The sequence below is a fragment of the Bombus affinis genome, chromosome 12 (genome assembly GCF_024516045.1).
Source record: "Bombus affinis isolate iyBomAffi1 chromosome 12, iyBomAffi1.2, whole genome shotgun sequence".
NCBI classification, from domain to species: Eukaryota; Metazoa; Arthropoda; class Insecta; order Hymenoptera; family Apidae; genus Bombus; species Bombus affinis.
Genome location: NC_066355.1, coordinates 2,551,932 through 2,570,890, shown reverse-complemented (window position 1 = coordinate 2,570,890; position 18,959 = coordinate 2,551,932). Strand labels below are relative to the sequence as shown.

At 37.1% G+C, this 18,959-nt stretch overlaps 1 protein-coding gene and 1 long non-coding RNA gene across 5 annotated transcripts; one reads left to right on the top strand and one right to left on the bottom strand.

Annotated features, from left to right (window-relative positions):
• Window positions 1-3,987: 3,987 nt before the first annotated feature.
• On the top strand, window positions 3,988-7,621 carry LOC126922474 (uncharacterized). Its single transcript, XR_007712788.1, has 2 exons — window positions 3,988-6,082; window positions 6,175-7,621. It is a non-coding gene; the product is annotated as an uncharacterized LOC126922474 (long non-coding RNA).
• An 855-nt stretch (window positions 7,622-8,476) lies between these two features.
• LOC126922460 (uncharacterized) lies at window positions 8,477-17,821 on the bottom strand. 4 transcript variants are annotated; one of them, XR_007712780.1, is made up of 7 exons: window positions 16,548-17,821; window positions 15,468-15,598; window positions 14,326-14,566; window positions 12,688-13,489; window positions 10,567-12,077; window positions 8,941-9,023; window positions 8,477-8,841 (listed from the first exon to the last, which is right to left on the bottom strand). XR_007712780.1 is itself a non-coding variant. In XM_050735011.1 (5 exons), the coding sequence occupies exons 1-5, from the start codon at window positions 17,344-17,346 to the stop codon at window positions 10,649-10,651; spliced, it is 3,402 nt and encodes a 1,133-aa protein (XP_050590968.1). In that variant the 5' UTR covers window positions 17,347-17,821; the 3' UTR covers window positions 9,137-10,648. The 4 variants fall into 4 exon arrangements, 1 of the variants encoding a protein (XP_050590968.1); XR_007712781.1 differs by having other exon boundaries at window positions 8,997-9,023; XR_007712779.1 differs by having other exon boundaries at window positions 8,477-9,023.
• Between the last annotated feature and the right edge of the window lie 1,138 nt (window positions 17,822-18,959).

Below are 18,959 nucleotides of genomic sequence, written 5' to 3'. Positions count from 1 at the left end.
GACCAGCAATTTCCAGTCGCTTTCCTCCGCTTTATATCCTTCCTGTTGCAGAGGCATCGCTCTAAATTTCAGAATACCGTGCCAAGTGTTTCGTGATTATTCAATGTTCGATAAAAAGGAGGCTGCTGTAGAAAGTTGATGCACGTGGTTGTTAATTATCGCCCATTGATTGCTACTTTTTCGAACATTGTCGATTAATAGTCTTTTCTTTTTCCACAAATCTTTCTTGAGTTTTGTATGATTCAGGAAGTTCAAGATGTGGGTTGGAGGTAACGACAAAAGATGAATTATATGGTATCTAAAGAGTTGTGACGAAATTTCTGGTTTATAATACTTTTTAAATTGAACGAAGAAGCTTTGGAAAATGTAAATCCAAAAGTCCATTTATTTTAGAATTATAAGACGTTTTATTTAGTGATATTCTTTTAATCATCCTGTGTAACTTAAGTATAAAGGGCATTCGTTAATGAGATGGTGGCAAAGCAGAATATTTTATTCAGTATAGTCATTAAAAAGCAATAAAAAATCAACTCAGTCCTTTTTATTTCATATCCTCATTACGCCCCTTTATTATCTTTCCTTTAAAATCTTGATTTTCAATCCTCGGAACGAATTCTTAAATATGATCACCACATTGCATAAAATTCACGTATGAATTTTTTTAATATACTCCATGTAAATCAACCAAAGAATAATAATGTTTTGTACATAATATTATAATTTAATTATCAAACAATATATAACATATAATAATCTGTTCAAAAGTTGCATATAAATTCAAATTATTTTATTTATTTATTTCTATTATTACAGGTATCCATTAGCAAGCAACCATCGATATTAACCATACGTATCCCACACAATCGGAATATGATTCAACTACCGCTACGGTCTTAAAATCACCACTTTATACATTTTTTAATCCAGCCTGAGTCGAAATTTAACGGTGCGCGTAACACCGTTGTATTTATTGATTTCGTATGCATATAAGAATCCCGCAGCATTTTCATCTCATTATCGGGCTAAAAGTGACGGTATTTCTATTCGGTTTCGGCTAATTACCAACCTGTTCTTAGGGCCCATAGCTCAGCGCACGCGTGCGATTACGTTTGATCAAGCGGCGACTACTTAAGGCCGTGGGAGAAGTAGAAACAGCGAGAGAGAGAAAGAGAGAGAAGAATGAGACAAAAAGCGTTCGCAGCAGGCGGTCATTAGGCGCGAAATCCACGAGCGCCTTCCATTCTGCTTCCAGCTTCGTAGAAATTCACGAGACTAAGACAATAGAGCTTGGCTAATGAGACATACTCGATTTTATGATCGTTCGAAGCAACCGATGAAACTCATGGTTCCCTTGCCTACGCTAGTATTCACTTGAATAGATCGGGAACTGTGTTTATTGGAGATACGATCGTTAACGCAATCTGGCCAATAGCGAACATTGTGGAAATGGTACATTGAAATTTTTAGATAGATCGATATACAGACTATTGAATTAGGACTGCGTGCAAAAATTGTACTTCTCTAACTACTATAAATAGCCAAATAGTAAATATTATAAATGATAATTTGTCAATGGACGATAGATACTACAATGTTTACAAATAATTGGAACGCTATTTATAAAAATGGTTCATATGTAAGATGCAGTGAATGCTTTCGCGAATGATCGTATGCCAATATAACGTGGAAAATACGGTTCACTTAATTTTCCTATTCTTACTGTACAAGTCCAGTAAAAAGCTTTTAACTTCCGCCATTCTATTAGATTTGAACATAGAAAATTGGAGATTCTAATTTAAAGCAATATTGACCTCTAAATCTCCTGTACGCCGTCAATTGTAAAGAATCCATTGGTATCGCATCATGAACTTTCTTAAAATGCTGTAACTTTTGTAAGTAATATTTTCATTTATTATTTGAAATAACGAAGATATTTCAAGCGAGACACACTATATATCAAAATGTCCATTTGTAACGTTTCTGTGCACTTTCTACTCACGAATTCACCAATATAAACTCGAGTTTGCTTTTCTTTACCATCGACCTCAGTCAACATGAACACAATATTAAGAAAAATCCTGGAGAAAGTATTAGAAGAGGACAATTTCGAACCCTCTCGGATTCCGAGGGAAAATCCTTCCATTTTTGTAACAGAATTCGACGATAGGAGGTCGCCAGATGTCTCGATGCTTAGGTTCTCGAGCTATCGAGTCCCTGTGACGAGAGACAGTGTCATAATCTCAGGCTTTGCCGAACAACAGCTGGCTAATTTGTCGGCACGTGCAAACGATGCTCGCTGGAACGTGTAACACGGATGGCCAGCAAAACGATAAAAGTAGAGGAAGACAGCAGAAGGCGTTAAAGGGGAAGAGAGGCTTTAATGGAACACCGCGTAATTTGGATGGCAAAGCCGGCCTCCCTTTATGGGATAAATTATTTAATTGTGGTCTCTAAAGAACATAGTTGGACAAATTTTATTTGAATAACGAATAGATTGCTAAAATTTATTCGCGAATAAAAAATAACGATTTTATTTTACGAAAAATTATTCGTTAGTCACGAATAAATCTACACATACCGTTATTCGTTATTCAATTTCAGGATTAATTATAATAAATTTAAATGGGAAACTAGAAAGCAAAATTCCATCCACAAGAGGACGGACGGTCCGATGCCAACGTCGACAGAGTTACTCGAAGACAAAACGATCGCGGTCACTCGCCGCCCGAATTGCCCAATTCGACGTTCTACTTCTTAACGTGATACAGTTTGCGAGCGGCTGCCTGGTCTTTATCTTTTATGTTATTGATCTTTGTCTTTAAGTATATACCGCGACGATAACTTCCACGCATAGTTACAATTCTCTATGTATAATATTTGACATTCAAAGACATGTTCGAATAAGTTTTTATTCGAATAAAAAATAATTTGTTATTCTCGAATAAATTCATTTATCCTCGGTTTTTATTCGCAATGTTATTCGAATAATGTCCAATTTTGCTGGAGAGCGTCGAACGGGAAGTTTGGAGAAACGATAAGCGAGAAAAGAGTAGCATCGTTCGTTAAATGACTCGAAGGTGAAGACAATGACCTAGTCGCTTCGGAAAAGATTTACATAAATATTTGTTGAGACGTTAGTCCAAAGTTAGTTGAAAGAGTTTAGATTTTTACTTAACACCGATTATTTGAGACAACGACGTACGTTGAAAACTACAAAATTAATTATAAGACAAATTTCGTAAGCGTAGGATAAATAATATAAGTAGATTAGAGTTTTTTGTCTAAACTCGTATTGTTAGAAACACAATTAATCCTTTATAATATATTACAATTTATACATTATTGCCATTCAAATTACATGAATTATTATTAGGTTGTGAATTTTTATATAATAATGGGAAATTTAAAAGTGAAAAAATCCACAGAATGTTTATTATATACAAAAACATATAAAATGTCCAATTATAATACTTGTTGTAATATTGTTCGAGTAAAGCAACTATCATGGTTCCGTTTTTTTAAATTATATTCATAGAAATATGGATTTGCATGAACTATTTAGGTATAATATATGGAAAAAATGTATTGAATGAAATGAAAATTATTTTATACCACATATATAATGTTTCGCAGAAATTTCAGTTAAAATTTTATTCAGAGAAACATTTCATATGCACCAATCTGACAATGAAAATTAAAAATTGTCGAAATCTTAAAACTTTCTTCGACAGAATTAGATGGTTAAAGGATAAATCGTGGTTCCCAATAGATTTCAAAAGATTGAAAGAACTGTCACACCTTCGTTGCGTCGTTTACTTGCAGATCGCCATTCTAAAAATCACGTCGAAAACTCGGAGGTCTGCTCGTTTTCGCGAGAACGGCAAATTCCAAGAAACTTGCTCACGGAGGAATCCCACCAGAGCGGGATTGTCCGTTCTCTGTGCGATTCAAAGCTGAGTCGGTGCCCTTTTCCGACTCATTGGTGGCGTCCGGCCGTTCTAAAGCCACTATCTATTCATAAACTCTCTCGCTAGAAAAGTACAATGGTCCGCTGGTAACTCTTGGCAACGCCTGTCCTCCGTACTCGGTTATCTAGGCAAATCCTCCCGGTGGAATACCGGCGGGTTTCATTGAGCTGAAGCCACCGAGCAATTTCGTGGCGGCATTGACTGCTCTAAGGCGACGCTTGGCCGGTTCAATTGGCAGGAAACCCGCGCCGCTTAACTCTCGTCTCTCAATGAGATTATCACCGGCCACCTCGAACAGACTAGCCTGGACACTCGGTTGCATTGTCGCGTTTAGAAACGTTCGAGGGCTCGATTCGTCAAACGGTGGCTCCGGTAGCACCCTTTATGTTACCATCGATCCGTTCACCGACGTCTCGAGTGGATCTTTCATGCCAGGTGATACGAATGCTTCGAGTACAATTAACGTAAAGAGTAAATTTTTCTACTTTTCGGGTTTTTAGTTGACGTGGCAGTTGCTTTTGAAAAACTTTCTTTGGTAGGTGTGACGAAGGGTTTGTTAGAGAATTATTCGGTGAGCGTACAAAACGTTTTTGGATCTGATGTAGCGTCACTTCTCTGCTTCAAGCTGCAGTAGTTACGAGGATGTTGAGAGAAAAGATTTTTTGGAAAAATATGTATGTAAACCGCTAACCAAAAGTATTAGCATATCTGATAACGTTTGGCACAAATTGAATTGCTTTTATTTTTTAATTGATAAATCTGTTATTTCGTTCACATCGTATGTATCTTGTAATGTAAAATGCAAAATAAAGCAAAATAGTCCGGCGGTGTACATCATTGTGGTTAACCAGAGTGTTCAAATATATTCTAGGATCCTGGTTATTGTTTTAACAAATTTAAATTGTGGAAAATGTGAAAAAGAATGCGGAAAGTTATTAACTCGGAAAATAAAAAAAGTTCAACCTGAATTAATATTCTGATAATTAGATAGTGACTGTTTATGGAATTTTATATTGAAAAAAACATGGAATCTAAATAGAAATTTGTTTCTTCTATTAAATATTATGATAAATGCTTTATGTAAAATATTTTGTACATTTTTGTGTATTATATTGATTCTGTAGATTTTTGGAATTTCGAATATTACATTAAAAATATTACATTAAAAAGAACTTGAATTAGATTCGAAATGAAATGAAATAGAAGACGGAACGTGATACCAAGAAATAAAAAGAAACTGCTATAACTTTCTATCAATTAGAAACTTCTAACTACCTTAACAAGAACTCTATTCTCTCAATCTTCCCGAGAGACGAACTGAAACTACCAAAATTTCAGAGAAGTTAACAACTCTGAATTCTAATATCCCTTTTAATTAATTAAGCTTAATAAACGGATTCCGATTCGTACTTCTCGAAATCCATTGAGGAGTAGATAATAGATTACACTGGAAGCAGCGAGCGAAATGTTTGAACCTTCTTGTTTCTCGACTCAGTTTTCGTTTACTCGTTATTAGCACTATTTTTCGAGACTGTCGTGTTCAGTTTACATAGGACACGAGGGATGGCTCTAATGGAGTACAAAGTCGAAGCACCAGTAGCCATTTATCGCTAGTCTTTCTTGTTTTTAGCGTTATTTAACACCTTGATCGAGTAACCGCATAATCATCGTCGTATGAACTGGAATAATGACTGAACACGTTTCTTGCTAAATGAATTAGTATACCGTGCTTCTTTCGTGTGTTTCCTCTTTTTTCTCACACCTCTCGTTAGGCGCAGGCGTACCAATGGCAGTCTGTTTAAGCACACTGCTATACGTTTATCGATTTCGAGCTAGTTTTAAGGTCCTTGTGTTTGTAGCGTATTGTCACCGTATACCTATGTAACCTTTAGCCTTTGAACCGAGCTGTTTCTATCTATGTCATCCATGGATATCGGTGGGAAATTTATTGAAAGGAAATGAGAAGATTCGAATTTGTTACTCTAGATAGTATTATGTATCGAATACGATATATGTACAATTCTTGGCCTTTGAATGGAGTATAAAGTAAATTGAAAAGAAAAATTTGAAAGTAAAAGAAAACTTGGTAAAAAATGCTATACGAGTACTCTATGGTATGACGGTTAACCTTTGAGTTTTGAATTGAATATAGAATAAATCATAAAAAATTTTGAATGTAAATTAAAAAATTAATATAAACATTTAGGAACAGACGGAATAAAAATATATAGCAAATTTACTGAAAGAGAAATATGAAAATTCAGATTTATTAAACCGTATACTCTGTTGTGTCGAATATTATCACGGTATACCCATGTAATCCCTGGACTGAGAATAGGGTTTTATCTATTTATACCATCCCGCAGTATAGGTTATGAAAAATTTCCTGAAAGAAAGGTAGGAATATTTGGATTTATTTAATTACGTCAGAAATACATAAAAAATAAAGGAGCTGGAACTTTAAGAAAGTATTGGCATACGTACGTACAATTATCAAGGAACATATTTTAAAATGTCAGGGCACCATATGGCATAAATGTGGCAGTGAAAGCTGCATAAGTCTCTTGCAATTTTATCGTTTCAGATACGAATAATATGTGCCATAAAAGACGAGATGTTCAATGGTCTGGTTCATTAGTATTGGAAGAGAAACGATGATGTTAATAAGCATGAAACTGGGCCACCTTGTGATGTAACTATCTTTTGATTCATTGCAAATGTTTGCTTACGATTGATACAATTTGAAGATTTCAAGTAATCGATCGAAGAAATTTCCGGTTGATGGAGTTTTCGAATATTACCTCGACATTCTAAGCAAGCTATATTTATATCTCTTTTTAATCACAACATTATAGACATTAAAAACAGAGAAGAGAAGATTCTTTGTTTCAATTGCTATATACAATCGGTCAGCAGGTCTTTTTGTGCTTAAAAGTTTAATTAAAACAAAAAAAAAAAAAAAAAAAAAAAACAGGATCATGCATTTATTTATACACAAACGCAGTAGCTTTCTTTTTCCCCCTTTTATATTGGTAAAGATAAAATCAAATAACCATTTGCACATCATCAATACCTTTCAAACAGCGCTAGTGGAGCGTAAAAGGTTGAAACAGAATTAAAAATAAAATTTCTTCAAAAACTTTGAAACCTACATTTTCGAAACAAACAAATAAAAAGTCATTAAAAGCTTGCCGATTAATTATCTGTACAAATAGAGATACAAATTTCCTTTAAAAATCGAGGAAGCCGTTCTCCAACCAAACACATATACCGCTGATCATAAATATTAAAACACTTACTCGTTACATTTATTGAAAACTTCAAGTAAATTTTACTTCATTTAACATTTTACATTGTAAAATACATGTAATACGCAATGTAACAAATTCATAATAAAATAACAAGAAAATAAAAGCAGTAAAAAGCATTTAATCTGTACTAAATATCAGGTGTTCTAATACTCATAGCTGGTAGCGTATTTAAGAAAAAATCAACAAGGAAAAAAAATCTTAAAAACTATTTAAATAATGACCCCAAAAAAGAAAAGAAAAGAAAGGAAATCAAGTAGCTATTCAATAATTCTGAAGCCGAAATTCAAAGGCAAAACCAATCGTATCTTCGTCGCAAATCATCTCCAATCCCCGCGATTAAAATCCTCTCATCGAAAAATTCCCATAATAATCCGGAGGTATCTTATCCCGGTAATGTATTCGCAAAAGCAAAAGATGGTTCGCATACGTCAGACCTCAGTGGATGGTCCAGTCCAATTACGAGTTACCAATCATCGCGTACTTCAATCCGGACCATCGACGAGTAGCCTCGCACTCTTATTGCCGGTGCAGTGTTATCGCACGTACAGATCTATACTTACACACTCGTACCACACACCACACGTGGAGTCTGTGGATCCAAGTTGCTCTTATCATAACGACCGTGCGTGTTGGTCGGGGATTAATCGATTTAACACGATTCCTCGAAGCGGCGACGGATGTGTTAACGAGCGGCGGTTCCCAGATAACATCGCGGACATGGTTCTCGTCGCCGTCTACCGAATTATAATTGGTCCGTAATTAATGACACTGTTCGATTATTGACAGGTGGAGCAACGCCAGGGCGAGACGCGAGCAACGCGAATTACGCGCGCGTTGCATGGAACCGCGCCCCTTTTTTTCAGGCTCCGCTTATTTTCGGACTTAATTACCTGTGATGTTACGGCATAATCAGCGATCGGGACCACAGACCCCCGTTTTCGGACGTTATCGATCTACGGAGATATCGAATACGCGCCGAACGTCGTTTTACCACCATACACGTACCTTTCATCGGTGAATCAGCTACCTGATTCCCGTTTCGCGCATCGCCGATTTAAATTATTCGCAAAATTATATGGGTGGTACGAGGAATTCACTGGAATTGGCAATGGAAAAAATCTCATGGTATCCGTTGTTTATGGCTTCCGCTTATAAGGTTGATTTGACCATTTAATTGGCTGATCTTCATTTCCGTCCTTTCTTATTCTTTTCTTTTTATTTTTTTTATTTTTTTGACTTGGTTTGATTTTCTTTAGGGAGAATATCTTGTCGTGGGATGTTTGCAAGATATTTCAATTTGGGAATGGGAAAAATTGAGGTGAATATGTTGCTTCATTCGTGGATCATTATCATCTGGAGGCTTTAGTCCAATATTAACTTCTTAAAATTTAATTCTTTTTTTATTCTTCTTCTTTGGCTTCTTAAAGGTTTTCTTCGGTTTCTACATGGCGTTGAATGTATTGCTTCATATTTGATCTACTGATTATCCATGAAAATTGGAAATGTTGGTACAGTGACAAACCCATTAAGATCCCCATAATATTGCATCTGTTATATATTAACTAGAAATTTATATAGATATAATTAATCATTTATATATAATTATTCAATTAACATACAAAATATATAACAAAATAATGAGATAAAGAAATTTACTAAACTCTCAGTGGATTAAAATAAAAGAGCGAAGGATAAAGAAGGATGAAGTTGTACTTGCCAGTTTCTGATACTTCATTACCGAAATCTGAAATAAAATTAAACATTGTGAATAAAAAACATAAAATTGAATACTTAGAATGAAATAAACGATTGATTAAATTAACTCGGGAGATCGAAGAATAACGTACACGTTACTGATATTGTTCGTATCATAATACTTATTATTCACTAATGATACTTGTCCATGACTTGTCATTCATAAAAATGCACGAGTGTCTGTATACGAGTGGTGTATGGTTTGATTCGCAGTGTCATTCTTTGTTTGAGAAGGGTCGATCGATCGATCGACCGATACAAATGGTTTCAAATATGTATGCGTGTACTGTGGATTTGAAACATTCGCAAGTAAAAGTTAATTACGAAGAGACGAGGACGGGAGTATTGATACGACCGTATGTGTATATATATATATATCTTATCGTCTTGGTATCAAACCGAGGAGAGAAAGACGTGAAATCAACGTGAATGTATTATATACAACGTCGTAACGTTACAATGCCTTTCGATAATAACAGTTAAAAAACCTATTTTTTTAATCGATATAATAGTTTAACAAACACAGCCTCGCGGTTCGTGAAAACTTAATCGATTATACAACGGAAAATCGTTTTGATCGTTTTCCGAACGTGTTCTACCTTTTTTCCTTCTCGACTCGTCTTCTTTTCCTTAAATCCTTTTCTTCTTCGTTTTATCTTTCTTCTTTTTTTTTTTGATGTCTTTTCCACGATATACTTAAAATACGTTTAACATATCCTTCTACTAATACGATTTTTCAAAGAGTTTAAAATACTTTTTGCGATGCGAGCTGGCTACTTTGAAAACGGAACGACACGCTGCTCTTGTGCTGGCGATTATCTCTACTTTCAGCGACAACCATATCTAAAATACTTTTACACCCCTTGTAGTCAATACGTCGTCTCCATTTTGATTCTGTCTTTCGTTCTTCATATTTTTCTTATTAACGATATATGCTCGTTACACTAAGCGAAGAACTACTGCTTTCCCGTGGTATCACAGACTAATAAAAGTAAGGAAATTTGGCAAGCGTTTTTTCATCAATCTCTCTTCAAAAATTCAACGTTGAAAATTTATCCATTGTAGACAGAAGAAAGCGAAGAAACCCTAAAAGTTACGTTAAAAATTCGAAGTTGATCAGTCTTAAACGTTGTGGATTAAAAACCCTGTAACACACTTTTAACCCTCTCCTTTCAGCAACGATTTCAACTGGACAAGGGGCTTGCGCACTAATTTTCGCATTTCATAGATAAGAAGACATCGAATAATCATCGACTTATCGAATAGCCATCAATTATCACGACGAGAAAAACACAATGAAAGGAAAGAAAAAACAAAAGGGAATACCTGAAACAAACCGTTGAAATTCTATCAGCTCGCATCGCTGCGAACAAGTGTCGAATAATGACTGAACCCCATCGTAAAACCAGGTTACACCGAGACTCGACAAATGGAAAAAGATTGATTCATTGAAAAAAGCGCGATACACGTCTTACAATGCGCATCGACGAGGGACAACGATTATAATCCTATCGTATATTATGTATACTCGCCTAAAATCGAATTGATATCGGTATTAATGACCTCAGTAAATTCCGTCAATAATATCACAACACAATTAATTCCGCTTTTCGTTCACTTGATCTCGTACGCGCCCAGGTTGCCCTTACGCCTCCTGTACACAGTCGGCTGCTGCTCGTTCGTATGATTTCCTTGAACGATCGAACGTTTCACGTTCGCCCGATATTCGTCTTCGTACGCGTGTAGATATAAATTTTTTAAAAAGATTTGATTATCCAGCTCAGACGGTGGCAGGAATCGTTTAGAGCGACTTTGTTGTTGAGCCTCGAGCTCTTTGAACGTAAACAGCCTGGTCTTCTCGTCGTCGTAGGCCCTGAACCTCTTTGTAGCCCACTGTTTCTCGCTCCTCCACGACGACGAGCCGGCAATGTTGTTGGTGCTCTTCTTGTTGGCTATCAGCAGCTCGTTCAGGGACAGCAGCCTCCTCTTCTGACGCGGAGGACCACTGTCCTCGGATGCGTTTCGTATTCGCTTGCTGCGGTGCTTTGGCACTCCTTCTTTGGCTGGAATCTCGTTGTCCAGCATCGAAGACTCGTTACTGGCCATCGTCGAAGATCGATTATCGCGCGCCTCGATCTCCCTCGGCGTCGCCAGCGTCGTAGTCGTGCCGCTTGTCGTCGACGTGCTCGACGTCGTCACCGTACTGTTGCTACTGTTCCCGCTGCCAATGGCGGCGGTCGTGCTCGTGAAAAACGAAGACACCGTTGTCGACGGTTCCCCCTGCGTCGTGTCCTCCGTGTTGTTTAATTTAGCCTCTATGATATGTTTGAAGAACGCGTACATCTCACCTACTGTGAACGTTGTGCCGTTTCGCACGGTGAACTTATCGATCTTCATGTTTTTGATCAACTCCTCGGTGGCGTTCCGGGCCTCCAACATAGACAGTTTTTCGGTTACGTAACTGTTCACGAATTCGTAGAATCCTTTGTAATAATTTTTACGATGCTTCTTCTTGTCCTTTGATTTCTTCCCCTTTTCTCCGTGAGATTGGCCTTTCTTCTTGGAATCCTTTCGATTCTGCTTCTCGTTCCAACGCATTGACTTATTATAAAATCGCATGATCCTCTCGAACTCTCGTTTAAGTTTGATGAATTCTCTTTGGTTTCGAATTTCAAATTCCGAACGACCTCTGCCGGAATTATTCTTCCGAGATTCGGATAAATCTACGTGGAAGAAGTTTTTACTCATAGCGTTTAGAAGATCGTGCATACTGCCGTTGGTGGAATTGTTAGATTGTCTGGCGTCCATACGTTGGAGCTTACGATAGACGATTTTGAGAAAGTCGATCATCTTCTCCTCGCGAAGACGCGATCTGTTTCCATGGCCTGGATGCTTCTTCCACGATAAAGCTTCAGTGCTGTTGTCGTGGTGGCTGGAGTTCGAGTTCTTCGCCTCGATCTTATGCTTCGAGTGCTCTTTGCTCTTGTTCATCTCGAGATGCAGCAACTTCTTGCCGATCTTGCGGAAGAACTCGATGAATTTTCTGGAAAAAGATTTAGTTCGACTTCCTAAGGACAGATATCCCAGTAGAAATTAAACTTCCAATTCCCCTATTTTTTCTCTACTTTATCTGTATATAAAAATTGAAATATAAATAATGTAATCATAAATGCAAAATTCTTATACCCACAGTTGAAATACAAGCAACATTTAAATATTCTAAAATGAAATTTACTATATGTATCCCCTTTCCAATTATTCAAGATTAATCGTAATTCCTTATAGTTAAAAAATTTCTTACATCTCTGAAATATCATTAGGAAGCATTAAAAATAATACGAATATATAATCGTTTATTTAATGGAAGTATTTTAGTCAGACTTTTTATCATTAACAAATTTTTGTTTTTACAATTATCTGTTAAAGAGATGCAAGTGTTCTTTGGTCATATTAATGTTTATTTTTTTTTTTTTTTTTTACATATGTATTGTATTAATGTACAATATATTTAGGCACGTATTAAAGATCAATAGTTCTAGCGTGAATACCAATCATCAATGGCTACCATGTCGATCAACTTTCTTCTTAAATCAACATTCGATTCTGAATCCTACAATTCATTCATAAATATAATAGAAATATCTTCAACTTACCTGTAATTCATAGTAAGATCTTCCTCATTCACAGATCTTCGACGTCTGCTCCATCTGAGCCTAGGGTGCTGTCCAGGAATGCACTTGGGCAGTTCCTTAGGGCTCCAGCTTCCTCCAACACAAGTTGCTCCAGTGGGTCCATCATCCAGAACGTATCCTTTGTCACAATCATACATAATCTGCTTGTTATTCACAACCTTCTTCACATACGGCCTATAATCATAGACTCCCATGTTGCCCATCAAGAAGACCTTTCCATTCTCGATGAAACCAGGGAAAGGACAAAACACTTGCATGCAGTGAGGAATGTCTCCGATCCAATTTCCATATTGACATTTCACCGACCTCGTAATGTTGTCTGGTCCATCTTTGACAAGTTCAAAGCCATCTTTGCATTTGAATATCGCTTTCATTCCGTGATCGGTTTTGGGTGCTATCACCATCCCATTTTTGGGCGATTTAGGCAATTGTTTGCACCTGGCTGGCGAGCAACTGGGCACGATGGACCACGTGCCATTATTACAAACCACGGGTGTGTTGTTCGCCGCGAATTCATAATTTTCTTCGCAAAAAACAAGCAATCTCTCGCCATGCTCGACCACAGTCACGTTGTTGATGTGATCCCTATCGTGACTGGCCACCGTGATGTTACCGTTTTCTATTTGAGGCACGACGCAAGGTGCAAGACACTGCGGCAATGGATAACGCCACTTTCCGTCGATCTGACAAACCGACGAGGTATTTCCCTCGAGCTTCATGTGGTCGTTGCAGCGGAAAATTATGCTGGCACCCAGACCGGTACCTGTTGGAGTCAGCGTATAAAGAGGTCAGTCCAGATTTACGTGGGTTTCGTTATTTTTGAGAATATGAAACAAGAGTTTTAACAGTTTACCATTCGGAATTTTGGCTGATTTTGAACAAAGGAGAATTTAGGATATTGTGGAAGTAAAAGAACGGCAGCAACATGGGAAATTTAGCTTGAATGGTGCTTAATCCTATTATTGTAATGCCATTATTGTAAATGTTTTAATGTATTTGTTACGGTGTATATTTTGCGTGAATAAAGCTTTTACCGTTAACAAAGAATATCGACGGAGCGAGAGATTCATTTTGAATGATGTTTAATCTAATGAGATATTAATATGTCTGTGTATGAATGTAACATTCTCGTGATGCTTTCATGATGATTTCATATAAAAGAAATTTTCAAAAAATTATGAAGTTGTAAGAATATCGATGAAATAGAAAATTCAATTTGAATGATCCTCCATTTAAAATAGAATTAAGTACTAATATTTAAATATGATGCAGAGATTAAAATGTAAATGTTTGTCATTCTTCTTACGAAAAAGATAATTCCATATTAATCGAAAGAACAGTGAGACAAATATTCAATTATTTGAATAAGTATGTCTAAAATAATACTTTATCAATTCTATATCGAATAAAACGCCTACACTCACCAAATCAATATTTATACAAAATCCTTTCCACGATATTCTCGGCGTATCATACTGTTTCGACCGCAAAATAGTTGCAATATTCTCATAAACTTCTACTATTGTTTATTCTCGTAACGACGCGATTATTAATAAACACGGCGAAGAATTTTCTCCGCTCTTCCATCGTGCGACTCACCCGCCTCGATATTCTCAATCCAACCGTTGTACAGAACACCAGGTGAACCGCAATTAATCTCCTGGCAGGTAGGTGTCTTTCCGGTCCATTTTCTATCTGCCCCGCAACGCCTGGTCGTCGCGCCGACCACTGTGTATCCATACTTGCATTCGTACGACACGATGGAATTGTATGCATACGAAGTGTACACCGCGTTCCCGCTCACTGGATTCTCCGGTTTCGGGCATTGCACCGTTGTAACCTGAACAGAAAACATTTCCTGCTTCGAAACGTACGTACACATACACTACTGGTCATTATTGAACAAATTTGCAATCACTTTCTCAATTTTATTTAAATATATCGTATCTCTCTGATTTTGTTATTCATATAAAATTGATATTCTTTTTTTTTTTAAATTTAAAGATGATTAATTAACACGTTTTTTATATTAACACACAAATTTTATATTCTTCACCCTGGAAGCTGTGATATATTGAAATATACCACACCATAACATTTAACTTTTACAAAATATTATATCGTACTTGCGCACACTATTTTGATAATATCCTATAAGTCATTCACGTTGTTGAAAATTTTCTAGTCCATGAAAATTATCTTATTTCGATCATTGTAAAAGTTTTAATAAAACGTGGGTCACCGATTACCATCGTAGCAGTCAACGTGTTAAGAATGATTTATCATTAACTAGTCGTAAGAGATGTAAGACTTGTGATTTTTATTTCCATAAATTTCGTTGTGAAAATGCTTTCTGAGCTGATACAAATTTGACTCATTAGAAGCCAACGTTAACGCGACATTACATTTACAATTTCTTTTCAATCAGTTTACATAAGCAAATTCTGGTCTTTAACATTGTGTGTATGGAAGGAAATTTCAAAAATTCGCTTAATATTTTTTTCGCCGCTATATTTTCCAAGTATGTAGATCCTACAATTATATGAAATTTGATAAATTATGATAAACTATCGTTTGGCCCTTAATGCGTTCAGTTGACATTTTCTTAGATTCGTTGATCCCATAGAACATATAGTTATTTTAAATTTTTGTAGCATCCAGTTAAAAAGGATGAAGAATGTCAAATAAAAGGAGAACGGAACATGAAGAAACAAGTTTTATATATCGCTAAAAACTCTTACTTGCACACATTGTGGTGATTCTTTAGGAGTCCATGTACCATCTGCCAAGCATAGCTTCTCCGCTTTGCCAACTAATTCGTAGCCATCCATACAATGATACGACACACTGCAATCGTACGTATAACATTCGCCTTGAACAGAAAACAAACGTTGCGATTTCGCATAAGAATCCTTATAATTGAAATAATATAAGATGAAAATGGTTTACATCAAGTGCCTGTTTATATAGTTTTCTACAAGTTAAAAATATATTCAAAAAAGATAAATTTCTAATAGAGATCAAAGATTTAATCGGTATCGAACATGTAATAATTATTTCCTTAGACAAATTCGTTTCAGTTCCTGTTCAGTTTTCATACGAAAAATAACTACTTCGCTATTGTCAACGGTGCTTCTGCACCATTGGTGGTAATGAGCATTTCAAAAATGTAATTCTACGAAAACGTATATAGAATTGTGAAGTAGAATATTACTATAGTTGAGTATGATAAAATTATTTTATATTCCAACTTTCCAATAATTTGGACGAATTTTAAAATCTTTATTATGTATTAAATATTCGCCATTCTATTCATTCTTGTTCCATACACTAAGGGACAACTTCGAAGTACATAATCGGAATAATTCGATCACCATTATATGATCACAGATAAATTTTAATCCATGTGTAAAGAATCCTCGCGCGTTTCTAAATAAAGAGAAAATTGTCAAACAAACGTTACTGTCTGTTAAACAATTTGCGAATGAAGCAGTTAAATACCGACAACTATGATATGAAACCTGTAGCAAATGAATCTAAAAGAAAAATATATAAAATAGCACATAATATCAAATATAAGAAGTCTTTATCCATATATTTTACAAAAAAAATCATTCAAATCTTCAAAAATTTCCCGCTATATCTCTATAGAGTCTTCACGAAATATTACGAATGAATCATTTTTACTAATCTCATAATATAAAATAATCAATATCCTTCTAACGGTTCAATTTCTCAACAAAGATTCGGTTAATCTTATATTATATATCTTCTCCCACTAAACCGTAACAAACCACTGCTAAAACCAAAAAGATACATACCGGCGTACCCGCCGTTCGCAATATCCGCGGGAGGTCCACATTTCTGCGGCTCACAGGTGATGTCAGGTCCGAACCAGCTAGCAATACCTTCCATCAACAGGCACCTTGCCTTTCTGATACCGGTAGTCGTGTAACCATGGTCGCAAAAGTACTGAACTTCGTTGTCCAAGTCGAAAGTGGTTTGTTCAGAGAGCGCGTTGTGTCGCGCGTTTTTCACCTTAGGCGGCTGAGAACAGAAGGAACTGACATCCTTCTTGCAGGAAGGCGTCGTGCCGGTCCATTTACCGTCGGCCCTGCACGTTCTCTCGGTAACACCGACGGTGAAATAATCAGGATCACAAGTGTAATGGACTTGATCGCCGAAAAATCTTCCAGTCTCCGACTTCACACCGTGCTGAATATCGCTCAGCGCCGGGCATTCTCTCTCAGGCTTGATGCAAGACATCCCGCAAACACCGTCGCATCTGCACTTCTTCTTCTTGCTCTTGCAATCTTCATCGGTAGAACACTTTCGCAGACACTTCTGGCCGAACAATTCCGCCTGTCCCTCGTTTCTTGGACACGCCGCCGACGGGGAATTCCTCGGGTTCTTGTATATGCGTCCGTCATCGTCCACCTCCGGTTTCGTTTGATAACTCTGCTCGTCGGTGTCGTCGTCCTCGTCGTCCTCGTCGTCCCAATCATCGTCGTCGTCGTCGTCGTCGTCGTCAGCCGCTTGTTGTCCGAGTCTCGCTTCCGACGCGAGGAAAAAGATACACAAAAGTAGAAGATGCAACAAAAGGAAGCCGCCGGGTCTCATTTTATCAGGCGTTTGTTTGATACTGCTCGTTTCTCGGACAAAACGACTCACACGCGTTTCGACGTCGACCGAACAACTCGTTTTATTCGTTGAACTCGTGAGTAACGACGCGTTGAGAGAACGATTTACGAGACGGGAGACACAAATTGAAAAACTGTTTCACCAGAGATGATGATCACCAGACGCGGTGGCCCATTGAACGGTACTCCGTTCCGGAAGCTCCGCTTAAAGTAGCAGCAGTCTCATCCCGAGGCACCGCGCGCACGAGGACGACGTCGTTTCTCTCGCGACCGTGACTATTAATCGAGTCTGCCTCTTCGGCGTCCAGGAGGATTAGGACGGTGTCTCTGTCTCTGTCTCGCTCGCCACCTCTCTGTTCCCCTAACTCTGTGGCAATTTTTTTCTTTATTGTGCGGACTGCGGCCCCGTGCTGCCGGGAATTCGCGGATACTCGCGCATCTCTGCACGCGCATTCAGCCTGTTCAATACATCTCCTCACTCGTGCAGCTTCCAGCAGATGGCGAGGGACAGGGGAAAAGCCCTCGGAGTTGCGCAGAAACGTGCCATCCTCCCCTTCTATCCCGACACATACACCCCCCCTCCCTTTTTCAACCGTTATACGTTCTTGTAAGGGGGTGGCTTCGATACAGTTTTATACACGGTTACAGTCAGCAACATGATTCATTCGCCGCGCGTCTAGAACCGTATCGAATACGTTCCTCTGATCAAGACAAATCTTCTTCCTTCCTCCATTTATATTTGTTAGATTTGTTTGCCATATGTCGGAGGCGGAGGAATTGCGAGGTGTTAACTTCGTCTAACATGTATTTTCTCTGGTTCCAGTATCGGAAAGATGGTTTTGCGGTAGGAGTAAGATATTTCTCCAGTTGGATTTTAATGCTTGAATTATGAAAAGAAAGTTTTATGGTAGGCGTAGAGAATAGGTGTCTTAAGCTTTAGCATAGTTGCTTAGAGATGATGTAAAGACACGACATGAATATAGTACGATAGCGATTAATTAAAATTACAAGAATGTTATTGGGAAATAGATATCCGATATGTGATATAAAATTATGTATCACGATAGTTAATTCTTTAAATCATGAATTATATCATTAAATATTTCTTCTATATACTTGAAAATTTTTCTAGTAACATACATTCTACTTGCAAATCCTTTTCGTATTCAACAAATCATATATATTTAGTTACCCACAATTTTTTCTTCTTTACGATAACTATAAAAAAGATAGACACATTATTGCACTTATTATGGTATTTGCATACTAATTAGTTAAGTCCATGTATATAAATTTTGTATCATCTAGTAATAGGTAGTATTGTTATATGACTACAAAAATTTGATACTATAAAAATGAAATGTATAGAACTCGATGAAGAACGCTTCATTGAAAAATAAGGATGCGTATCGATACTCTTTGTAATCACTTTTCCCGTAAACTTTTAAAATATCTTGTTTCAGAGGGTGACAACAACTTAACTTACCTTTAACCTAACTTGTCAGTGTAGTTTCTCAATCCCCAATATCATTACCTTCCCTCTAGAGATACCGTAGTTTCCGTAGTTCATACTTTCGAGAACCTAGTATTACA